The 21,885-nt window shown below is 70.9% G+C and overlaps 1 protein-coding gene across 1 annotated transcript in view; it reads left to right on the forward strand.

Annotated features, from left to right (window-relative positions):
- GRIK5 (glutamate ionotropic receptor kainate type subunit 5) overlaps window positions 1-21,885 on the forward strand; it is a 32,958-nt gene that overhangs the window by 1,283 nt on the left and 9,790 nt on the right. The window contains 10 exon segments of the mRNA XM_072848186.1: window positions 926-1,058; window positions 4,149-4,313; window positions 5,459-5,556; window positions 7,625-7,655; window positions 7,658-7,789; window positions 10,278-10,456; window positions 11,704-11,757; window positions 12,778-12,939; window positions 16,752-16,904; window positions 20,263-20,367. Coding sequence (XP_072704287.1) covers window positions 974-1,058; window positions 4,149-4,313; window positions 5,459-5,556; window positions 7,625-7,655; window positions 7,658-7,789; window positions 10,278-10,456; window positions 11,704-11,757; window positions 12,778-12,939; window positions 16,752-16,904; window positions 20,263-20,367 — 1,164 coding nt within the window. The 5' untranslated portion in view covers window positions 926-973.

Here is a 21,885-nt window from a genome sequence, read left to right on the forward strand (position 1 = left end):
GGCATGAATGGGGCTGCGAGACCCCCCGCCCCGGGACCCCCCACGGAGGAGGACCCCCCCCGGAGCCCCGGGACCCCCCGGAGCCCGAGGACCCCTGATGGAGGGAGGACCCTCCCCCGGAGCCCAGGACCCCCATGCCTCAGGACACCCCCCGTGCCCCGGGACCCCCATGGAGGGAGAACCCCCCGTGACCCAGGATGCCCCCACGGAGGAAGGACACCCCCCCGTGCCCCGGGACCCCCCATATTGAGGACCCCTCCCCAGATGCTCCAGGCCCCCCCAGTGCCCTGGGACACCCCCCCCACTGCAACACCCACTCCCCCCAGGATTTGGGGCAGGGTGGGGGGCATGGGGGGGTCACAGAGGATGGGGAGGGTCCTGGGGTGTCGGGGTGCTGGGGGGCGACAGGGGGCCCTGGAGAGCTGGGGGTGCTTTGGAGGTCCCTGGGGTGCAGGGGGGTCTCTGGGGGTCTCAGAGGTGCGGGGGGGGTCCCGGGGCACAGGGGGTGTCCTCGGGGCGCGGGGGGTCCCAGGGGTGCTGGGGGTCCCGAGGGTGGAGGGGGTGGTCCCAGGGGTGCTGGGGGCTCCCAAGGGTGCCAGGGGTCCCCTGGGTGCAGAGGAGCTCCAGGGGTTCGTGGGGGATCCCAGGGGTGCAGAAGAGCATCCCAGGGGTTTGGGGGTCCCAGGGGTTCAGGGGGTCCCGGGGGTTCAGGAGGGCTCCCAGGGGCACTGGGGGTCCCAGGGGTTCATGGGGGGTTCTCAGGGGTTCGTGGGGGGTCCCAGTGGTTCAGAAGAGCATCCCAAGGGTGTGGGGGGTCCCAGGGGTTCATGGGGGCGTCCCGGGGGTTCAGGAGGGCTCCCGGGGGCACAGGGGGGTCGCAGGGGGCTCCGGGGGCTCGGGGGTCCCCGCTGAGCGGTGGGCGCAGGCGGCGAGCGTGGCCGCGGCCGACCTTCTCCATGAGGAGCGGGGGAAGATGCCGGCGTCGCCCGCGGTCCTGCTGCTGCTGGTGGCCGCCTTCGCCCCCCGGAGCCGCCAGGGCCTGGCCTCCCTCCGCATGGGTGAGGGCGGGGGACACGGGGGTTATATGGGGACACGGGGGGCACGGGGCTATGGGGGCATGGGGACATGGGGGGCATGAGGGCTATGGGGGCATGGGGACACGGGGGCTTAGAGGGTTATATGGGGATATGGGGACACGGGGGCACGGGGGCCATGGGGCTATGGGGGGCATGGGGACATGGGGGACATGGGGGACATGGGGGCATGGGGGCATAGAGGGTTATATGGGGACATGGGGACACGGGGGCACGGGGCTATGGGGAGCATGGGGACATGGGGGCATAGAGGGTTATATGGGGACATGGGGACACGGGGGCCACGGGGCTATGGGGGGCATGGGGACATGGGGGACATGGGGGACATGGGGGGCATGGGGGGCATAGAGGGTTATATGGGGACATGGGGACACGGGGGCACGGGGCTATGGGGAGCATGGGGACATGGGGGGCATAGAGGGTTACATGGGGACATGGGAACATGGACGGCATGGGGGGTCACGGGGCTATGGGGCACATGGGGACATGGGGGCATAGAGGGTTATATGGGGACATGGGGACACGGGGGCCACGGGGCTATGGGGGGCATGGGGACATGGGGGCATGGGGGCATAGAGGGTTATATGGGGACATGGGGACACGGGGGGCACGGGGCTATGGGGGCATGGGGACATGGGGGGCATGGGGGGCATAGAGGGTTATATGGGGACATGGGGACACGGGGGGCACGGGGCTATGGGGAGCATGGGGACATGGGGGACATGGGGGGCATAGAGGGTTACATGGGGACATGGGAACATGGAGGGCATGGGGGGCACGGGGCTATGGGGGCATGGGGACATGGGGGGCATGAGGGCTATGGGGGCATGGGGACACGGGGGCTTAGAGGGTTATATGGGGACATGGGGACACGGGGGCACGGGGGCCACGGGGCTATGGGGGCATGGGGACATGGGGGACATGGGGGCATAGAGGGTTATATGGGGACATGGGGACACGGGGGCACGGGGGCCACGGGGCTATGGGGGCATGGGGACAGGGGGACATGGGGGCATAGAGGGTTACATGGGGACATGGGGACATGGAGGGCATGGGGGTCACGGGGCTATGGGGCACATGGGGGCATAGAGGGTTATATGGGGACATGGGGACATGGGGGCACGGGGGGCACAGGGGGTCATGAGGGCTATGGGGGCATGGGGACATGGGGGGCTTAGAGGGTTATATGGGGATATGGGGACACGGGGGCACGGGGGGCCACGGGGGCATGGGGACATGGGGGACATGGGGGGCATAGAGGGTTATATGGGGATATAGGGGATATAGGGGATGCGGGGGACATGAGGGTACGGGGGCACATGGGGGGCACATGGGGAGACAGGGGTATGTGGGGGTATGGGGACACGGGAGGTCATGGGGACATGGGGGGCATAGAGGGGATATAGGGAGGATGGGGACATGGGGGGACATCAGGCATAGGGGACATGGGGGGATATATGGTGACATCGGGGTGTGGGGTGTGTGGGGACATGGGGGGCTATACGGGGACACGGGGGTATGGGGACACGGGGGTATGGGGACACGGGGGTGTGTGGGGACAAGGAGGGTATGGGGACACGGGGGTGTATGGGGACACGGGGGGCTCTATGGGGACACGGGGGTGTATGGGGACATGGGGGTGTATGGGGACATGGGGGCTCTATGGGGAGATGGGGGTGTATGGGGACACGGGTATGGCACCTATGGGGACATAGAGGGTTATATGGGGACACGGGGGACATAAGGCACGGGGGGACATGGGGATGTACGGGGACACATGGGGCATCTGGGGCCGTGGGGGCCATATGGGGCCATGGGGGCACTGGGAGACACCGGGCGGGGGGACAGTGGGGTTATGCGAGGATACGGCGCAGGGGGATATGGGGGATATGGGACATAGGGGATATGGGGGTATGGGGGATATGGGGGATATGGGGGATATAGGATATAGGGGGATATGGGGGATATAGGATATAGGGGGATATGGGGGATATGGGACGTAGGGGGATATGGGGATATGGGATATAGGGGATATGGGGGTATGGGGGATATGGGGATATGGGGGATATAGGATATAGGGGATATAGGGGATATGGGGGATATGGGGGATATAGGATATAGGGGGATATGGGGGATATAGGATATAGGGGATATGGGGATATGGGACATAGGGGATATAGGGGGGTATGGGGGATATAGGGGATATGGGGGATATAGGATATAGGGGATATGGGGGATATAGGGGATATGGGGGGATATAGGATATAGGGGGATATAGGGGATATGGGGGATATAGGATATAGGGGGATATGGGGGATATGGGACATAGGGGATATGGGGGATATGGGGATATGGGGGATATGGGATATAGGGGGATATGGGGGATATGGGGATATAGGATATAGGGGATATGGGACATAGGGGGACATAGGGGGATATGGGGGATATAGAGGGGATATAGGATATAGGGGGATATGGGGGATATGGGGGATATGGGGGATATGGGACATAGGGGGATATAGGGGGATATAGGGGGATATGGGAGACATAGGGGATACGGGGATATGGGACATGGGGGATATGGGGGATATGGGGTGATATGGGGAGATATAGGATATAGGGGATGTGGGGATATGGGGGATATAGGATATAGGGGATATGGGACATAGGGGGACATAGGGGATATGGGGGGTATGGGGGATATGGGGGATATGGGGGATATAGGATATAGGGGATACAGGGATATGGGACATAGGGGGATATGGGGGATATGGGGATATGGGGGACATAGGGGATACGGGGGATATGGGACATGGGGGATATGGGGGATATGGGGGGATATGGGGAGATATAGGATATAGGGGGATGTGGGGGATATGGGACATAGGGGGATATGGGGGGATACAGGACATAGGGGGACATAGGGGGATACGGGGGATATGGGACATAGGGGGATATGGGGCATATGGGGGGATATGGGATACAGGGGGATATAGGGGGCTATGGGGGACACGGGGGTCTGGCGCCCGCCCCACCGTGCCCCCCGCGCCCCAGCCGCCATCCTGGACGAGCGCTCGGGCTGCGGGCGGGGGGAGCGGCTGGCGCTGGCGCTGGCGCGGGAGCACGTCAACGGCATCCTGGGGACCCCCGCCCGCGCCCGCCTGGAGGTCGACATCTTCGAGCTGCAGCGCGACAGCCAGTACGAGACCACCGACACCAGTGAGTGCCCGCCGCGGGCGCGGGCGTGCGAGGGCGCGCGCACCGGGGCGTGCGTGGCGCGCGAGGCCAGGCGCGAGAGCGTGCCCGGCGCGCGAGGGCGCGCGCGAGGCCACGTGCGAGCACGTGCGCGGCGTGTGAGGCCGCGCGCGAGAGCGTGCGCGGCGCGCGAGGCCGTGCAGAGTGTGTAAGGCCGTGCACGAGAGCGTGAGCAGCGTGCCCGGGCGTGCACCGGGGCGTGCGTGGCGTGCGAGGCCATGTAGAGCGCGCGAGGGTGTGCGCAAGGGCGTGCGTGGTGTGTGGGGCCACGCGCAAGAGCGCGTGCAGCGTGTGAGGGCGCGCACGAAGGCGTGCGAGGCCAGGCAGAGTGTGTAAGGCCGTGCACGAGAGCATCAGCAGTGTGCGAGGGCGTGCACGAGGGCGTGCGTGGTGTTTGAGGCCACGCACGAGAGCGTGCACGGCGTGCGAGGCCGTGCACAGCATGCGAGGGCGTGCACAAGGGCGTGCATGGTGTGCAAGGGCGTGCACGGGGGCGTGCACAGTGCGTGAGGCCATGTGCAAGAGCGCATGCAGCATGGGAGGCCGTGCACGAAGGCGTGCGAGGCCACGCAGAGCGCGTAAGGGCGTGCACAAGGGCGTGCACGGCGTGTGAGGCCACGCACAAGAGCGCGTGCAGCGTGTGAGGGCGCGCACGAAGGCGTGCGAGCCATGCAGGGTGCGTAAGGCCGTGCACGAGGGCATCAGCAGCGTGCGGGGGCGTGCACGAGGGCGTGCGAGCCATGCAGGGTGCGTGAGGCCGTGCACGAGGGCACGAGCGCCGTGCCAGGGCGTGCACCGGGGCGTGCAGGGCGTGCGAGGCCACGCACGAGGGCACGCACGGCGCGTGAAGGCGTGCACGGCGCGCGAGGGCGTGCACAAGGGCGCGTGCAGCGTGCGAGGCCGCGCACGAGAGCGTGCAGGGGCGTGCAAGGCCCCATCTGAGAGCGTGCACGGCAAGCGATGCCGGCCGGGAGCGTGCAAGGTGCTGCCCGGCAGCGTGCGTGGCCTGCGAGGGGCGGCCCAGGCGCGTGCGAGGCGGGCGTGCGAGGCGGGCGTGCGAGGCGGGCGTGCGAGGCCCCCTCGCACCCACACCCCCCCGCCCCCCCCAGTGTGCCAGATCCTGCCCAAAGGCGTCGTCTCGGTGCTGGGCCCGGCCTCCAGCCCCGCCGCCGCCTCCACCGTCAGCCACATCTGTGGGGAGAAGGAGGTGAGGGGGGGGCCGGGACCCCTGAGCCCCCCCCGGGGACCCCCAGACCCCTCAGCGCCCCCCTACTCCCCCATCACCCCCGTATCCCTTGTGCCCCCAGACCCCCCTCCGGGGACCCCAGACCCCCCCATCACCCCCAGACCCCCCGGGACCCCCAGACCCCTCAGCGCCCCCTACTCCCCCATCACCCCCAGACCCCCCGGGGACCCCCAGACCCCTCAGTGCCCCCCTACTCCCCCATCACCCCGTATCCCTTGTGCCCCCAGACCCCCTCCGGGGACCCCAGACCCCCCATCACCCCCAGACCCCCCGGGACCCCAGACCCCTCAGCGCCCCCTACTCCCCCATCACCCCCAGACCCCCCCGGGGACCCCCAGACCCCTCAGCGCCCCCTACTCCCCCCATCACCCCCAGACCCCCCGGGGACCCCCAGACCCCTCAGCGCCCCCTACTCCCCCCATCACCCCCAGACCCCCCGGGGACCCCAGACCCTCAGCGCCCCCCTACTCCCCCATCACCCCCGTATCCCTTGTGCACCCCAGACCCCCTCCGGGGACCCCCAGACCCCCCCATCACCCCCAGACCCCCCGGGACCCCCAGACCCCTCAGCGCCCCCTACTCCCCCATCACCCCCAGACCCCCCGGGGACCCCCAGACCCCTCAGTGCCCCCTACTCCCCCATCACCCCCAGACCCCCCCGGGGACCCCCAGACCCCTCAGTGCCCCCCTACTCCCCCATCACCCCCGTATCCCTTGTGCCCCCAGACCCCCTCCGGGGACCCCCAGACCCCCATCACCCCCAGACCCCCTGGGGACCCCAGACCCCTCAGTGCCCCCTACTCCCCCCATCACCCCCAGACCCCCCGGGGACCCCCAGACCCTCAGTGCCCCCCTACTCCCCCATCACCCCCATATCCCCCGTGCCCCCCATCGCTGGTGACCTCCGGGCCCCCCGATCCCTTGTGCCCCTCCCCATGACCCCAGGTCCCCCCATATCCCCCGTGCCCCCATGGATGGTGACCCCAGGTCCCCGTGCCCCCCATGACCCCAGACCCCCATATCCCCCACGGATGGGGACCCCAGGTCCCCGTGCCCCTTATGACCCCAGACCCCCCATAGATGGGCACCCCGTGCCCCCCATGACCCCAGACCCCCATAGATGGGCACCCCGTGCCCCCATGGATGGTGACCCCAGGTCCCCTGTGCCCCCCATGACCCCAGACCCCCCATAGATGGGGACCCCGTGTCCCCCATGACCCCAGACCCCCATAGATGCGACCCCGTGCCCCCATGGATGGTGACCCCGGGTCCCCGTGCCCCCATGACCCCAGACCCCCATATCCCCCACGGACGGGGGACCCCAGGTCCCCGTGCCCCCATGACCCCAGACCCCCCATATTCCCCCATGGATGGTGACCCCAAGTCCCCCGTGCCCCCCATGACCCCAGACCCCCATAGATGGGGACCCCGTGTCCCCCATGACCCCAGACCCCCATAGATGCGACCCCGTGCCCCCATGGATGGTGACCCCGGGTCCCCGTGCCCCCCATGACCCCAGACCCCCCATAGGTGGGGACCCCGTGCCCCCCATGACCCCAGACCCCCCATAGATGGGGACCCCATGCCTCCCCATGACCCCAGACCCCCATATCCCCCCGTGCCCCCCATGGATGGTGACCCCAGGTCCCCGTGCCCCCCATGACCCCAGACCCCCATAGATGGGGACCCCGTGTCCCCCATGACCCCAGACCCCCATATCCCCCACGGATGGTGACCCCGGGTCCCCGTGCCCCCATGACCCCAGACCCCCCATGACCCCAGACCCCCCATGGATGGTGACCCCAGGTCCCCCGTGCCCCCATGACCCCAGACCCCCATGACCCCAGACCCCCATGGATGGTGACCCCAGGTCCCCGTGCCCCCATGACCCCAGACCCCCCATATCCCCCACGGATGGTGACCCCGGGTCCCCGTGCCCCCCATGACCCCAGACCCCCATCTCCCCCCGCCACGGGTGGGCACCCCGTGCCCCCCCACGGCCCCGGCCGGCAGTGACCCCCGGCCCCAGATCCCCCACATCAAGGTGGGCCCCGAGGAGACCCCCGCCTGCAGTACCTGCGCTTCGCCGCCGTCAGCCTCTACCCCAGCAACGAGGACGTGAGCCTGGCCCTGGGCCACATCCTGCGCAGCTTCCGCTACCCCGCCGCCTCCCTCATCTGCGCCAAGGCCGAGTGTAGGGGGCACGGGGGGCAGGGGCCGTGGGGAGGGGGCACGGGCCGTGGGGAGGGGGTGGCAGGGCATGGGGAGGGGATATGAGCCGTGGGGAGGGGTGGCAGCCGTGGGGAGGGGGCATGGGCCGTGGGGAGGGGTGGCAGCCGTGGGGAGGGGTGGCAGGGCATGGGGAGGGGATATGAGCCGTGGGGAGGGGTGGCAGCCGTGGGGAGGGGCACGGGCCGTGGGGAGGGGTGGCAGCCGTGGGGAGGGTGGCAGGGCATGGGGAGGGGATATGAGCCGTGGGGATGGGGTGGCAGCCATGGGGAGGGGCACGGGCCGTGGGGAGGGGGTGGCAGGCCATGGGGAGGGGTGGCAGGGCATGGGGAGGGGGGTAAGAGCCATGGGGAGGGGCATGGGTCGTGGGGAGGGGGTGGCAGCCATGGGGAGGGGGTAAGAGCCATGGGGAGGGGTGGCAGCCGTGGGGAGGGGTGGCAGGGCATGGGGAGGGGTGAGCTGGGCATGGGGAGGGGGCATGGGCCATGGGGAGGGGCAGCCGTGGGGAGGGGTGGCAGGGCATGGGGAGGGGTGCAGGCTGTGGGGAGGGGGCACGAGGGATGTGAAGAGGGGTGTGGGGGCACAGGGATGGGGGCTATGGGGGCTATGGGGGCAGAGGGATCTCATGGAGGGCAGAGGGGGTGTGGGGGCACAGGGATGGGGCTCAGGGCCATGGGGGACAGGGGGCACAGGGATCTCATGGGGGGCAGAGGGGGTATGGGGGGCACAGGGATGGGGGCTATGGGGGCAGGGGGGCACAGGGATCCCATGGGGGGCGGGGGCACAGGGATGGCGGCTATAGGGGGCCATGGGGGCAGGGGGCACAGGATCTCGCGGGGGGCAAGGGGGCACAGGGATGGGGCTCGGGGCCATGGGGGGCAGGGGGCACAGGGATGGCGGTTATAGGGGCCATGGGGGGCAGGGGGCACAGGGATGGCGGCTATAGGGGGCCATGGGGGGCAGGGGGCACAGGGATCCCATGGGGGGCAGGGGGCACAGGGATGGCAGCTATAGGGGGCCATGGGGGCAGGGGGGGCACAGGGATCCCATGGGGGCAGGGGGGCACAGGGATCCCATGGGGGCAGGGGGGCACAGGGATGGGGCTCGGGGCCATGGGGGCAGGGGGCAGAGGGATCCCATGGGGGGCAGGGGGGCACAGGGATGGGGGCCATGGGGGGCAGGGGGGCACAGGGTTCCCATGGGGGCAGGGGGCACAGGGATGGCGGCTATAGGGGCCATGGGGGCAGGGGGCACAGGGATCTGATGGGGGCAGGGGGCACAGGGATGGCGGCTATAGGGGCCATGGGGGCAGGGGGCACAGGGATCTGATGGGGGCAGGGGCACAGGGATGGCGGCTATAGGGGGCCATGGGGGCAGGGGGCACAGGGATCCCATGGGGGCGGGGGCACAGGGATGGCGGCTATAGGGGGCCATGGGGGGCAGGGGGGCACAGGGATCCCATGGGGGGCAGGGGGCACAGGGATGGGGGTATGGGGGGCCATGGGGGCAGGGGGCACAGGGATGGGGGTATGGGGGGCCATGGGGGCAGGGGGGCACAGGGATCCCATGGGGGGCAGGGGGGCACAGGGATCCCATGGGGGCGGGGGCACAGGGATGGCAGCTATAGGGGGCCATAGGGGGCAGGGGGGCACAGGGATGGGGGTATGGGGGCCATGGGGGCAGGGGGCACAGGGATCCCATGGGGGCAGGGGGCACAGGGATGGCAGCTATAGGGGCCATAGGGGCAGGGGGCACAGGGATGGGGGTATGGGGGGCCATGGGGGCAGGGGGGCACAGGATCCCATGGGGGCGGGGGGCACAGGGATGGCGGCTATAGGGGCCATGGGGGGCAGGGGGGCACAGGGATGGGGGTATGGGGGCCATGGGGGGCAGGGGGGCACAGGGTTCCCATGGGGGCAGGGGGCACAGGGATGGCGGCTATAGGGGGCCATGGGGGCGGGGGCACAGGGATCTCGTGGGGCGCAGGGGGCACAGGGATCCCATGGGGGGCAGGGGGCACAGGGATGGGGGCCATGGGGGCAGGGGGCACAGGGTTCCCATGGGGGCAGGGGGCACAGGGATGGGGGTATGGGGGCCATGGGGGCAGGGGGCACAGGGATGGCGGCTATAGGGGGCCATGGGGGCAGGGGGGCACAGGGATCCCATGGGGGGCAGGGGGGCACAGGGATGGGGGCCATGGGGGGCAGGGGGGCACAGGGTTCCCATGGGGGGCAGGGGGCACAGGGATGGCGGCTATAGGGGCCCATGGGGGGCGGGGGCACAGGGATCCCATGGGGGCAGGGGGCACAGGGATGGCGGCTATAGGGGGCCATGGGGGGCGGGGGCACAGGGATCTCGCGGGGCGCAGGGGGTCCCCAAGGCCGGGCGGGGGCGGGGGGGCCGCGGGCCGCCCCGGGGGTCCCGGCAGCACCCTGGGGTGCCCCCGCCCGCAGGCCTGCTGCGGCTGGAGGAGCTGGTGCGGCAGTTCCTCATCTCCCGCGAGACCCTCTCGGTGCGGATGCTGGACGAGGCGCAGGACCCCACCCCGCTGCTGAAGGAGATCCGCGACGACAAGATCACCACCATCATCATCGACGCCAACGCCTCCGTCTCCCACCTCGTCCTCAGCAAGGTGGGCCGGGGCGGCCGGGGGGCCGGGAGTGGGGGGCTGGGGGCTATGGGGCTGGGGGCCAGGGGGCTGGATGGCGTGGGGCTGGGGACCGGGGGGCTGGGGGTTTGGGGGTCTCATGCCATGGGGTAGGACACTGTAGGGAGTCTCTGCCGTGGGGCTGGGGGCTGGGGGTTTGGGGGTCTCACGCCATGGGGTAGGACACCGTAGGGAGCCTCTGCCGTGGGGCTGGGGGCCGGGGACCGGATGGCGTGGGACTGGGGACTGGGGGCTGGGGGTTTGGGGGTCTCACGCCATGGGGTAGGACACCGTAGGGAGCCTCTGCCATGGGGCTGGGGGCCGGGGGGCTGAGGGTTTGGGGGTCTCACGCCATGGGGTAGGACACCGTAGGGAGCCTCCGCCGTGGGGCTGGGGGCCAGGGGCTGGATGGCGTGGGGCTGGGGGCTGGGGGGCTGGGGGTTTGGGGGTCTCACGCCATGGGGTAGGACACCGTAGGGAGTCTGCCGCCATGGGGCTGGGGGCCGGGGGCTGAGGGTTTGGGGGTCTCACGCCATGGGGTAGGACACTGTAGGGAGCCTCCGCCATGGGGCTGGGGGCCGGGGGCTGGGGGTTTGGGGGTCTCACGCCATGGGGTAGGACACCGTAGGGAGCCTCTGCCGTGGGGCTGGGGGCCGGGGGGCTGGGGGTTTGGGGGGTCTCACGCCATGGGGTAGGACACCGTAGGGAGTCTCTGCCATGGGGCTGGGGGCCGGGGGCTGGATGGCGTGGGGCTGGGGGCTGGGGGCTGGGGGTTTGGGGGGTCTCACGCCATGGGGTAGGACACCATAGGGAGCCTCCGCTGTGGGGCTGGGGGCTGGATGGCGTGGGGCTGGGGACCGGGGGACTGGGGGTTTGGGGGTCTCACACCATGGGGTAGGACACCGTAGGGAGTCTCCGCCGTGGGGCTGGGGGCCAGGGGGCTGCTGGCTTGGGGGGGGGCTTGCACCATGGGGCAGGACATGATAGGGAGCCTCTGCCATGGGGCTGGGGGCTATGGGGCAGGGACTCTGGGGGCTCTCGCACCATGGGGCTGGGGGCTTGGGGGGCATCTTGCTTGGCGGAGACCACAGGGAGCTGCCGCCGTGGGGCTGGGCGCCGTGGGGCTGGGTGCCACGGGGGGAGCTGGCGCCGTGGGGCAGGGCTGCCGTGGGGCAGGGGCACCGTGGGGCAGGGCTGCCATGGGGCAGGACCACCCTCTCCCCCTTCCCCAGGCCTCGGAGCTGGGCATGACGTCGGCCTTCTACAAGTACATCCTGACCACCATGGTGAGCCCGGACCCCCGGACCCCCATGACCCCTGTGCCCCCATGACCCCCATGACCCTGGGACCCCCATGACCCCTGGGACCCCATGACCCCTGTGCCCCCATGTCCCCGGGACCCCCATGACCCCCATGACCCTGGGACCCCCATGACCCCTGGGACCCCATGACCCCCCATGACCCCCATGACCCGCATGACCCCCGGGACCCCCATGTCCCTGTGCCCCTGTGCCCCCATGACCCCAGGGACACCTGGGACCCCAGGACCCCCATGACCCTGGGACCCCCATGACCCCCATGCCCCCCATGCCCCCATGACCCCTGGGACCCCATGACCGCCATGACCCTTGGGACCCCTGGGACCCTGTGACCCCATGATGCCTGTGCCCCCATGCCCCCATGCCCCCATGTCCCCACCTCCCCATGACCCCTCCGTGCCCCCATGTCCCCATGTCCCCATGTCCCCATGTCCCCCCCGTGCCCCTATCCCCCATGCCCCCCATCCCCCATGCCCCCATGTCCCCACGTCCCCCCCCGTGCCCCCTATCCCCCATGCCCCCCATGTCCCCATGTCCCCATGCCCCCCATACCCCCATCCCCCCATGCCCCCATCCCCCGTGCCCCCACATCCCCACGTCCCCCCGTGCCCCCTATCCCCATGCCCCCCATACCCCCATCTCCCCACGTCCCCATGTCCCCATGCCCCCATGTCCCCCCGTGCCCCCATCCCCCATCCCCCACGTCCCCATCCCCCATCCCCCATGCCCCCATGTCCCCCCCGTGCCCCCATCCCCCATGCCCCCATGTCCCCCCGTGCCCCCATCCCCCATGTCCCCATTTCCCCATGTCCCCATCCCCCATGCCCCCATGTCCCACGTCCCCCCCGTGCCCCCTATCCCCCATGCCCCCCATGCCCCCCATGCCCCCACGTCCCCATGTCCCCATGCCCTCCATCCCCCGTGGCCCCCATGCCCCCCATCCCCCGTGCCCCCACGTCCCCACGTCCCCCCCCGTGCCCCCCGCAGGACTTCCCGCTGCTGCGGCTGGACGCGCTGCCCGAGGCGCCGCGCTCGGTGCTGGGCTTCTCCATGCTGAACACCAGCCACCCCTTCTACCGCGAGTTCGTCCGCAGCCTCAACATCTCCTGGCGGGAGAGCTGCCAGCCGCGCCCCTACCCCGGCCCCGCGGTGAGCGCCCGGGCGGGGGCCGAGCCGGGGGGCTGGAACGGGGGGGACCTGAACCGGGGGGCTGGAACCTGGGGGGCTGAAACCGGGGGACCTGAAACGGGGGACCTGAAACGGGGGACCTGAACCGGGGGACCTGAACCGGGGGACCTGAAACCGGGGGCACCTAAAACCGGGGGACCTGAACCAGGGGGCTGGAACCTGGGGGACCTGAAACCGGGGGGCCTGGAACCGGGGGCTGGAACCTGGGGGACCTGGAACCGGGGGCACCTAAAACCGGGGGACCTGAAACGGGGGGCTGGAACCTGGGGGACCTGGAACCGGGGGGCTGGAACCTGGGGGACCTGAAACCGGGGGACCTGAAACGGGGGGGACCTGAAACGGGGGGGACCTGAAACCGGGGGCACCTAAAACCGGGGGGACCTGAAACCGGGGGCTGGAACCTGGGGGGCTGAAACCGGGGGACCTGAAACGGGGGGACCTGGAACCTGGGGACCTGAAACCGGGGGACCTGAACCGGGGGGCTGGAACCTGGGGGGCTGAAACCGGGGGACCTGAAACGGGGGACCTGGAACCTGGGGGACCTGAAACCGGGGGACCTGAAACCGGGGGACCTGAAACGGGGGGCTGGAACCTGGGGGGCTGGAAACGGGGGGACCTGAAACGGGGGACCTGAACCGGGGGGGACCTGAAACCTGGGGGACCTGAAACGGGGGACCTGAAACGGGGGGCTGGAACCTGGGGGGCTGAAACCGGGGGACCTGAAACGGGGGACCTGAAACGGGGGACCTGAAACCGGGGGACCTGAAACGGGGGACCTGAAACAGGGGGGACCTGGAACCGGGGGACCTGAAACGGGGGGACCTGAAACAGGGGGGCTGGAACAGGGGGGACCTGAAACCGGGGGACCTGAAACGGGGGACCTAAAACCGGGGGACCTGAAACAGGGGGCTGGAACCGGGGGACCTGAAACGGGGGGCTGGAACCTGGGGGGCTGAAACGGGGGGATCTGAAACCGGGGGGACCTGAAACGGGGGACCTAAAACCGGGGGACCTGAAACGGGGGGCTGGAACCTGGGGGACCTGGAACCTGGGGGGCTGGAACCGGGGGACCTGAAACGGGGGACCTGAAACGGGGGACCTGAACCGGGGGTGCTGGAACCTGGGGGACCTGAAACCGGGGGACCTGAAACGGGGGGCTGGAACCTGGGGGACCTGGAACCGGGGGGCTGGAACCTGGGGACCTGAAACCGGGGGGCTGGAACCTGGGGGACCTGGAACCGGGGGCCTGGAACCGGGGGACCTGAAACGGGGGGACCTGAACCGGGGGGACCTGAAACCGGGGCACCTAAAACCGGGGGACCTGAAACAGGGGGCTGGAACCTGGGGGACCTGGAACCGGGGGACCTGAAACGGGGGGACCTGAAACGGGGGACCTGAAACGGGGGGCTGGAACCTGGGGGACCTGAAACCGGGGGACCTGAAACAGGGGACCTGAAACCGGGGGCTGGAACCTGGGGGACCTGAAACCGGGGGACCTGAAACGGGGCTGGAACCTGGGGGGCTGGAACCGGGGTGGGCTGAGACCGGGGGACCTGAAACGGGGGGACCTGAACCGCAGGGGGCTGAAACAGGGGGGACCTGGAACCGGGGGGACCTGAAACGGGGGACCTGAAACCGGAGGCTGGAACCAGGGGGCCTGGAACGGGGGGACCTGGAACCGGGGGACCTGGAACCGGGGGACCTGAAACGGGGGGACCTGAACCGGGGGGCTGAAACCGGGGGACCTGAAACGGGGGGACCTGAAACGGGGGGCCTGAGACCGGGGGGAACCTGAACCGGGGGGCTGAAACCGGGGGCACCTGAAACCGGGGGGACCTGAAACGGGGGGACCTGAACCGGGGGCTGAAACAGGGGGGACCTGAAACCCGGGGGGAACCCCAACACCGGGGGGCCTGAAACCGGGGGGGAACCTGAAACCTGGGGGCCCGAAACCTGGGGGACCCAAAACCTGGGGGGAACCCCGAAACCTGGGGGACCGAAACCTGGGGGGCCCGAAACACGGGGGAACCCCAAACCCGGAGGGGACCCCAAACCCGGAGGGACCCCGAAGCCCCGGGGGGGACCCCAAACCCGGGGGGGACCCGAAAGCTCGGGGGAGCCGGGGGCACCTTGGGGCAGGGGGGACCCCAAACCCGGGGGGGACCCCAGAACCTGTGGAGGGGCCCCGGAGCTGGGGGGACCCCGACACCCGGGGGGGCCCCTGGACTGGGGGGGCCCCAGCCCTGCCTGGGCACCCCCTGCCCCCCCGAGCCGATGCCCTGGGGTGTCGGGGGCGCGAGGACTCACCCGGTGTCCCCCCCCGTCCCCCGTGTCCCCCTGTGTCCCCTGTCCCCCTGTCCCCATGTCCCCATGTCTCCCATATCCCCCCATCCCCCCTGTCCCCCCATATCCCCCCTGTCCCCCATCCCCCTGTCCCCCTGTCCCCCCCCCGTCCCCCCATGTCCCCCTGTACCCCCTGTCCCCCATCCTCCCCCGTCCCCCTGTCCCCCTGTCCCCCATATCCCCCTGTCCCCATATCCCCCATGTCCCCCTGTCCCCCCTGTCCCCCCATATCCCCCTGTCCCCATATCCCCCATATCCCCCTGTCCCCCCCGTCCCCCCTGTGCCCCCTGTCCCCCATATCCCCCTGTCCCCATATCCCCCCATGTCCCCCCTGTCCCCATATCCCCCCTGTCCCCCCCTGTCCCCCCTGTCCCCCATATCCCCCCTGTCCCCATATTCCCCCATCCCCATATCCCCCCCATCCCCCTGTCCCCCTGTGCCCATATCCCCCCGTCCCCCCATCCCCCGTCCCCCTGTCCCCATATCCCCCCTGTCCCCCTGTCCCCCTGTGCCCATATCCCCCCGTCCCCCCATCCCCCGTCCCCCTGTCCCCATATCCCCCCTGTCCCCCATGTCCCCCCTGTCCCCCATGTCCCCTGTCCCCCTGTCCCCATGTCCCCCTGTCCCCATATCCCCCCCGTCCCCCCCATCTCCTGTCCCCATATCCCCCCCATCCCCCCTGTCCCCCCATCTCCCTGTCCCCATATCCCCCCCATCCCCCCTGTCCCCCCCATCCCCCTGTCCCCATATCCCCCATGTCCCCTGTCCCCCTGTCCCCATATGTCCCCTGTCCCCCATCCCCCCCGTCCCCCTGTCCCCCTGTCCCCCCTGTCCCCCCGTCCCCATATCCCCCCCCGTCCCCCCCATCCCCCCATGTCCCCCTGTCCCCCCTGTCCCCATGTCCCCCCATATCCCCCCTGTCCCCATATCCCCTGTCCCCCCATCCCCCATATCCCCCCTGTCCCCCCCTCCCCCTGTCCCCATATCCCCCCCTGTCCCCCATCTCCCCATGTCCCCCTGACCCCTGTCCCCATGTCCCCATATCTCCCCCGTCCCCCTGTCCCCCTGTCCCCATATCCCCCCATCCCCCTGTCCCCCCATCCCCCTGTCCCCCCGTCCCCCTGTCCCCCCTGTCCCCCCTGTCCCCATATCCCCCTGTCCCCCTGTCCCCCATGTCCCCCTGTCCCCCTATCCCCATATCCCCCCTGTCCCCATATCCCCCCTGTCCCCCTGTCCCCCCCATCCCCCCATGTCCCCCTGTCCCCCTGTCCCCATATCCCCCTGTCCCCCCTGTCCCCCCATCCCCCATGTCCCCCTGTCCCCTGTCCCCCCCATCCCCCATGTCCCCCTGTCCCCCTGTCCCCCCATCCCCCTGTCCCCCTGTCCCCCCATATCCCCCCCGTCCCCCGTCCCCCCGTCCCCGTCCCCAGCTCTCGGCGGCGCTGCTCTTCGACGCGGTGCACGTGGTGGTGGGGGCCGTGCGGGAGCTGAACCGCAGCCAGGAGATCGGGGGGCGGCCGCTGGCCTGCGCCTCCCCCAGCATCTGGCCCCACGGCACCAGCCTGATGAACTACCTGCGCATGGTGAGGGCACCCGCAGCGGGCCCCAACCCCGCGGGGGACCCAGACCCCGCGGGGGACCCCAAACCAGCCCCGGGGGGACCCCGAAACCAACCCCGCGGGGGCCCCCAAACCAACCCCGCGGGGGGACCTGAAACCCCACGGGGGGACCCCGAAACCAACCCCGCGGGGGGCCCCAAAACCCCACAGGTGGCCCCGAAACCCCGCGGGGGGCCCTGAAACCCCATGGGGGGACCCCGAAACCAACCCCGCGGGGGGCCCCAAACCAGCCCCACGGGGGGACCCCAAACCAACCCCGTGGGGGGCCCCAAACCAGCCCCACAGGGGGCCCCAAACCAGCCCCGCGGGGGGACCCCAAACCAGCCCCGCGGGGGGCCCTGAAACCCCATGGGGGGACCCCGAAACCAACCCCGCGGGGGGACCCAAAACCCCGTGGGGGGCCCCGAAACCAACCCCACGGGGGACCCCAAACCAGCCCCGCAGGGGGCCCTGAAACCCCATGGGGGGACCCGAAACCCCGCGGGGGGACCCCAAACCAGCCCTGCAGGGGGACCCAAAACCCCATGGGGGGACCCCAAAACCAACCCCACGGGGGGCCCCGAAACCAACCCCACGGGGGGCCCCAAACCAGCCCCACGGGGGGCCCTGAAACCCCATGGGGGGACCCCGAAACCAGCCCCGCGGGGGGCCCCAGGCCCCGCGGGGGGACCCCAAACCAGCCCCGCGGGGGACCCCAAACCAACCCCGCGGGGGGACCCGAAACCCCGCAGGGGGACCCCAAACCAGCCCCACGGGGGGACCCGAAACCCCGCGGGGGGCCCCAAACCAGCCCCGCGGGGGACCCCAAACCAACCCCACGGGGGGACCCGAAACCCCACGGGGGGCCCCAAACCAGCCCCATGGGGGGACCCCAAACCAACCCCGCAGGGGGGACCTGAAACCCCACGGGGGGCCCCAAAACCCCACAGAGGGACCCCGAAACCAACCCTGCGGGGGACCCCAAAACCCCACAGGGGGCCCCAAACCCCGCGGGGGGCCCTGAAACCCCATGGGGGGACCCCAAAATCAACCCCGCAGGGGGACCCAAAACCCCGTGGGGGGCCCCGAAACCAACCCCGTGGGGGGCCCCAAACCAGCCCCACGGGGGACCCCAAACCAGCCCCATGGGGGGACCTGAAACCCCGCGGGGGGGCCCCAAACCAGCCCTGCAGGGGGACCCGAAACCCCATGGGGGGACCCCGAAACCAACCCCGCGGGGGGCCCCAAACCAGCCCCACGGGGGGACCCCAAACCAACCCCGCGGGGGGCCCCAAACCCCACAGGGGGGACCCCAAACCAGCCCCGCAGGGGACCCCAAACCAGCCCCATGGGGGGACCCCAAACCAACCCCGCGGGGGGACCCCAAACCCCGCGGGGGGACCCCAAACCAGCCCCGCGGGGGACCCCGAAACCAACCCCGCGGGGGGCCCCAAACCAGCCCCACGGGGGGACCCGAAACCCCGCGGGGGGCCCCAAACCAGCCCCATGGGGGGGCCCCCGAACCAACCCCGCGGGGGGACCTGAAACCCCACGGGGGCCCCAAACCCCACAGAGGGACCCCGAAACCAACCCTGCGGGGGACCCCAAACCAACCCCGCGGGGGGACCCCAAAACCCCACAGGGGGCCCCAAACCCCGCGGGGGGCCCTGAAACCCCATGGGGGGACCCCGAAACCAGCCCCGCGGGGGGCCCCAAATCCCGCGGGGGGACCCCAAACCAGCCCCGCGGGGGACCCCAAACCAGCCCCATGGGGGGACCCGAAACCCCGCGGGGGGGCCCCCAACCAGCCCTGCAGGGGGACCCGAAACCCCATGGGGGGACCCCAAAACCAACCCCGCAGGGGGCCCCAAACCAGCCCCACGGGGGGACCCCAAACCAACCCCGCGGGGGGCCCCAAACCAGCCCCACAGGGGGCCCCAAACCAGCCCCGCGGGGGGACCCCAAACCAGCCCCGCGGGGGGACCCAAACCCCACAGGGGGGACCCCAAACCAGCCCCGCGGGGGGACCCGAAACCCCGCGGGGGGCCCCGAAACCCACCCCCCGGGGGGACCCCAAACCAACCCCGCGGGGGGACCCAAAACCCCGCGGGGGACCCCGAAACCAACCCCACGGGGGCCCTGAAACCCCACAGGGGGGCCCTGAAACCAACCCCGCGGGGGGACCCCAAAACCAACCCCACGGGGGGCCCCAAAACCCCACGGAGGGACCCCGAAACCAACCCCATGGGGGGCCCCGAAACCAACCCTGCGGGGGACCCCAAACCAACCCCGCAGGGGGACCCCAAAACCCCACAGGGGGCCCCAAACCCCGCGGGGGGCCCTGAAACCCCATGGGGGGACCCCGAAACCAACCCCGCGGGGGGGCCCAAAACCCCACGGGGGGACCCGAAACCAACCCCACGGGGGGCCCCAAACCCCGCAGGGGGCCCCAAACCCCACAGGGGGCCCCGAAACCCCGCGGGGGGCCCTGAAACCCCATGGGGGGACCCCGAAACCAACCCCGCAGGGGGACCCAAAACCCCGTGGGGGGCCCCGAAACCAACCCCGCGGGGGCCGGCCGCTGGGGACCCCCGGAATCCTCCTGGGAGGTCCTCGAGGGTCCCAGGGGCACCCCAAAGTCCTCCTAGGGGTCCTGGGATCTCCCGAGGGACCCCCAAGAGGTCCTGGGGGACCCCCAAAACATCCTGGGGACCCCAAAAGGTCCTTGGGGACCCCCAAAACATCCTGCGGGTCCCCAAATAGCCCTGGAGGACCCCCCAAACCCCCCTGGGGACCCCAAAAGGTCCTGGGGGACCCCCAAAACATCCTGGGGGCCCCCAAATAGCCCTGGAGGACCCCCCCAAAACCCCCCTGGGGACCCCAAAAGGTCCTGGGGGACCCCAAAACCCTCCTGGGGGTCCTCAAGGGTCCCAGGAGGGTCCAAAGCTCTCCCGGGGGACCTCAAAACCTCCTGGGGGTCCCAGAATCTCCTGTGGGTCCCCAAAACTCCCTGGAAGACCCCAAAACCCACCTGGGGATCCTCCAGGCTCCCAGGAGGACCCCCAAATCCTCATGGGGGGGGACCCCAAAACCCACCTGGGGGTCCCCAAATAGCCCTGGGGGACCCCAAAACCCTCCTGGGGGTCCTGGAATCTCCCGGCGGGGGGGTGGGGTGTCTTGAAATATCCTTATAGGACCCCAAAACCCTCCCGGGGGTCCCCAGATCACTCTAGGGGTTCCCAAACCCGCTCAGCCTCCTGGGGGGGGACCCCAAAAATTATGTGGGGGGGGTCGTCTCAGTCTTGTGGGGGTCCTGAAGCCGCCTCCCGCCGTGTCCCCCCAGGTGGAGTACGACGGGCTGACGGGGCGAGTGGAGTTCAACAGCAAAGGGCAGCGCACGAACTACACCCTCCACGTGCTGGAGAAGGGGCGCGACGGGCACCGCGAGGTGAGCGCCCCACGGCTGCCCCACACCTGCCCCACGGCTGCCCCACACCTGCCCCACGGCTGCCCCACACCTGCCCCGCACATGCCCCACGCGCTGCCCCCCGCCCACCTCGCGCCCCGTCTGCTGCACCCTACGCCGCATCCCGCACGGCAGCCCCCCGCGCGGCAGCCCGCACGCTGCCCCACACGCTGCCCCACACGCTGCAACCCACGCTGTGCCCCACACGTTGCACGCCACGTTGCAACACACACGCGGCGCCCTACTGTGCCCCACACGTCGTTGCACCCCCACATTGCAGCCCGCATCGCACCCCACATTGCACCCCACACTGTGCCGCACCCCGCATTGCACCCCACACACTGCACCCCCACATTTCACCCCCCATATTGCACCCCACCATGCACCCCACACTGTGCTGCCCCCGGATTGCACCCTACATGCTGCACCCCCATATCGCACCCCACAATGCACCCCACATCGCACCCCACACATTGCACCCTACACTGTGCTGGCCGCCCTCCCCACATTGCACCCCACACGCTGCACCATGTGTAGTGCCCCACATCATACCCCGATGCTGCGCCCCGGGGGGCCCCGTGCCCCCCGTCCCAGCTCCGTGCCCCCATCCCAGCTCCGTGCCCCCATCCCAGCGGTGTGCCCCCACCTCAGTGCTGTGCCCCCATCCCGGTGCTGCGCCCCCATCCCAGCTCCGTGCCCCCATCCCGGTGCCATGCCCCCACCCCGGTGCTGTGCCCCCACCCTGGTTCCATGCCCCCATCCCGGTGCCGTGCCCCCATCCCAGCTCCGTGCCCCCATGCCAGTGCCGTGCCCCCCACCCTGGTTCCATGCCCTCCATCCCGGTGCCGTGCCCCCACCCCAGTGCCGTGCCCCCATCCCAGCTCCGTGCCCCCATTCCGGTGCCATGTCCCCCATCCCAGCTCCGTGCCCCCATCCTGGTGCCGTGCCCCCACCCCGGTGCTGTGCCCCCCATCCCGGTGCCGTGCCCCCATCCCAGTGCCGTGCCCCCACCCTGGTTCCATGCCCCCATCCCGGTGCCGTGCCCCCATCCCAGCTCCGTGCCCCCCATCCCGGTGCCATGCCCCCACCCCGGTGCTGTGCCCCCCATCCCGGTGCTGTGCCCCCATCCCAGTGCCGTGTCCCCCACCCTGGTTCCATGCCCCCATCCCGGTGCCGTGCCCCCCATCCCAGCTCCGTGCCCCCATTCTGGTGCCATGTCCCCCATCCCAGCTCCGTGCCCCCATCCCGGTGCCGTGCCCCCACCCTGGTGCTGTGCCCCCCATCCCAGCTCCGTGCCCCCATCCCAGTGCCGTGCCCCCACCCTGGTTCCATGCCCCCATCCCGGTGCCATGTCCCCCATCCCAGCTCCGTGCCCCCATCCCGGTGCCGTGCCCCCACCCCAGTGCCGTGCCCCCCATCCCAGCTCCGTGCCCCCATTCCGGTGCCATGCCCCCATCTCAGCGCTGTGCCCCCACCCTGGTGCTGTGCCCCCATCCCGCT

This window comes from Ciconia boyciana, chromosome 30 (genome assembly GCF_034638445.1).
Source record: "Ciconia boyciana chromosome 30, ASM3463844v1, whole genome shotgun sequence".
Lineage (NCBI taxonomy): Eukaryota > Metazoa > Chordata > Aves > Ciconiiformes > Ciconiidae > Ciconia > Ciconia boyciana.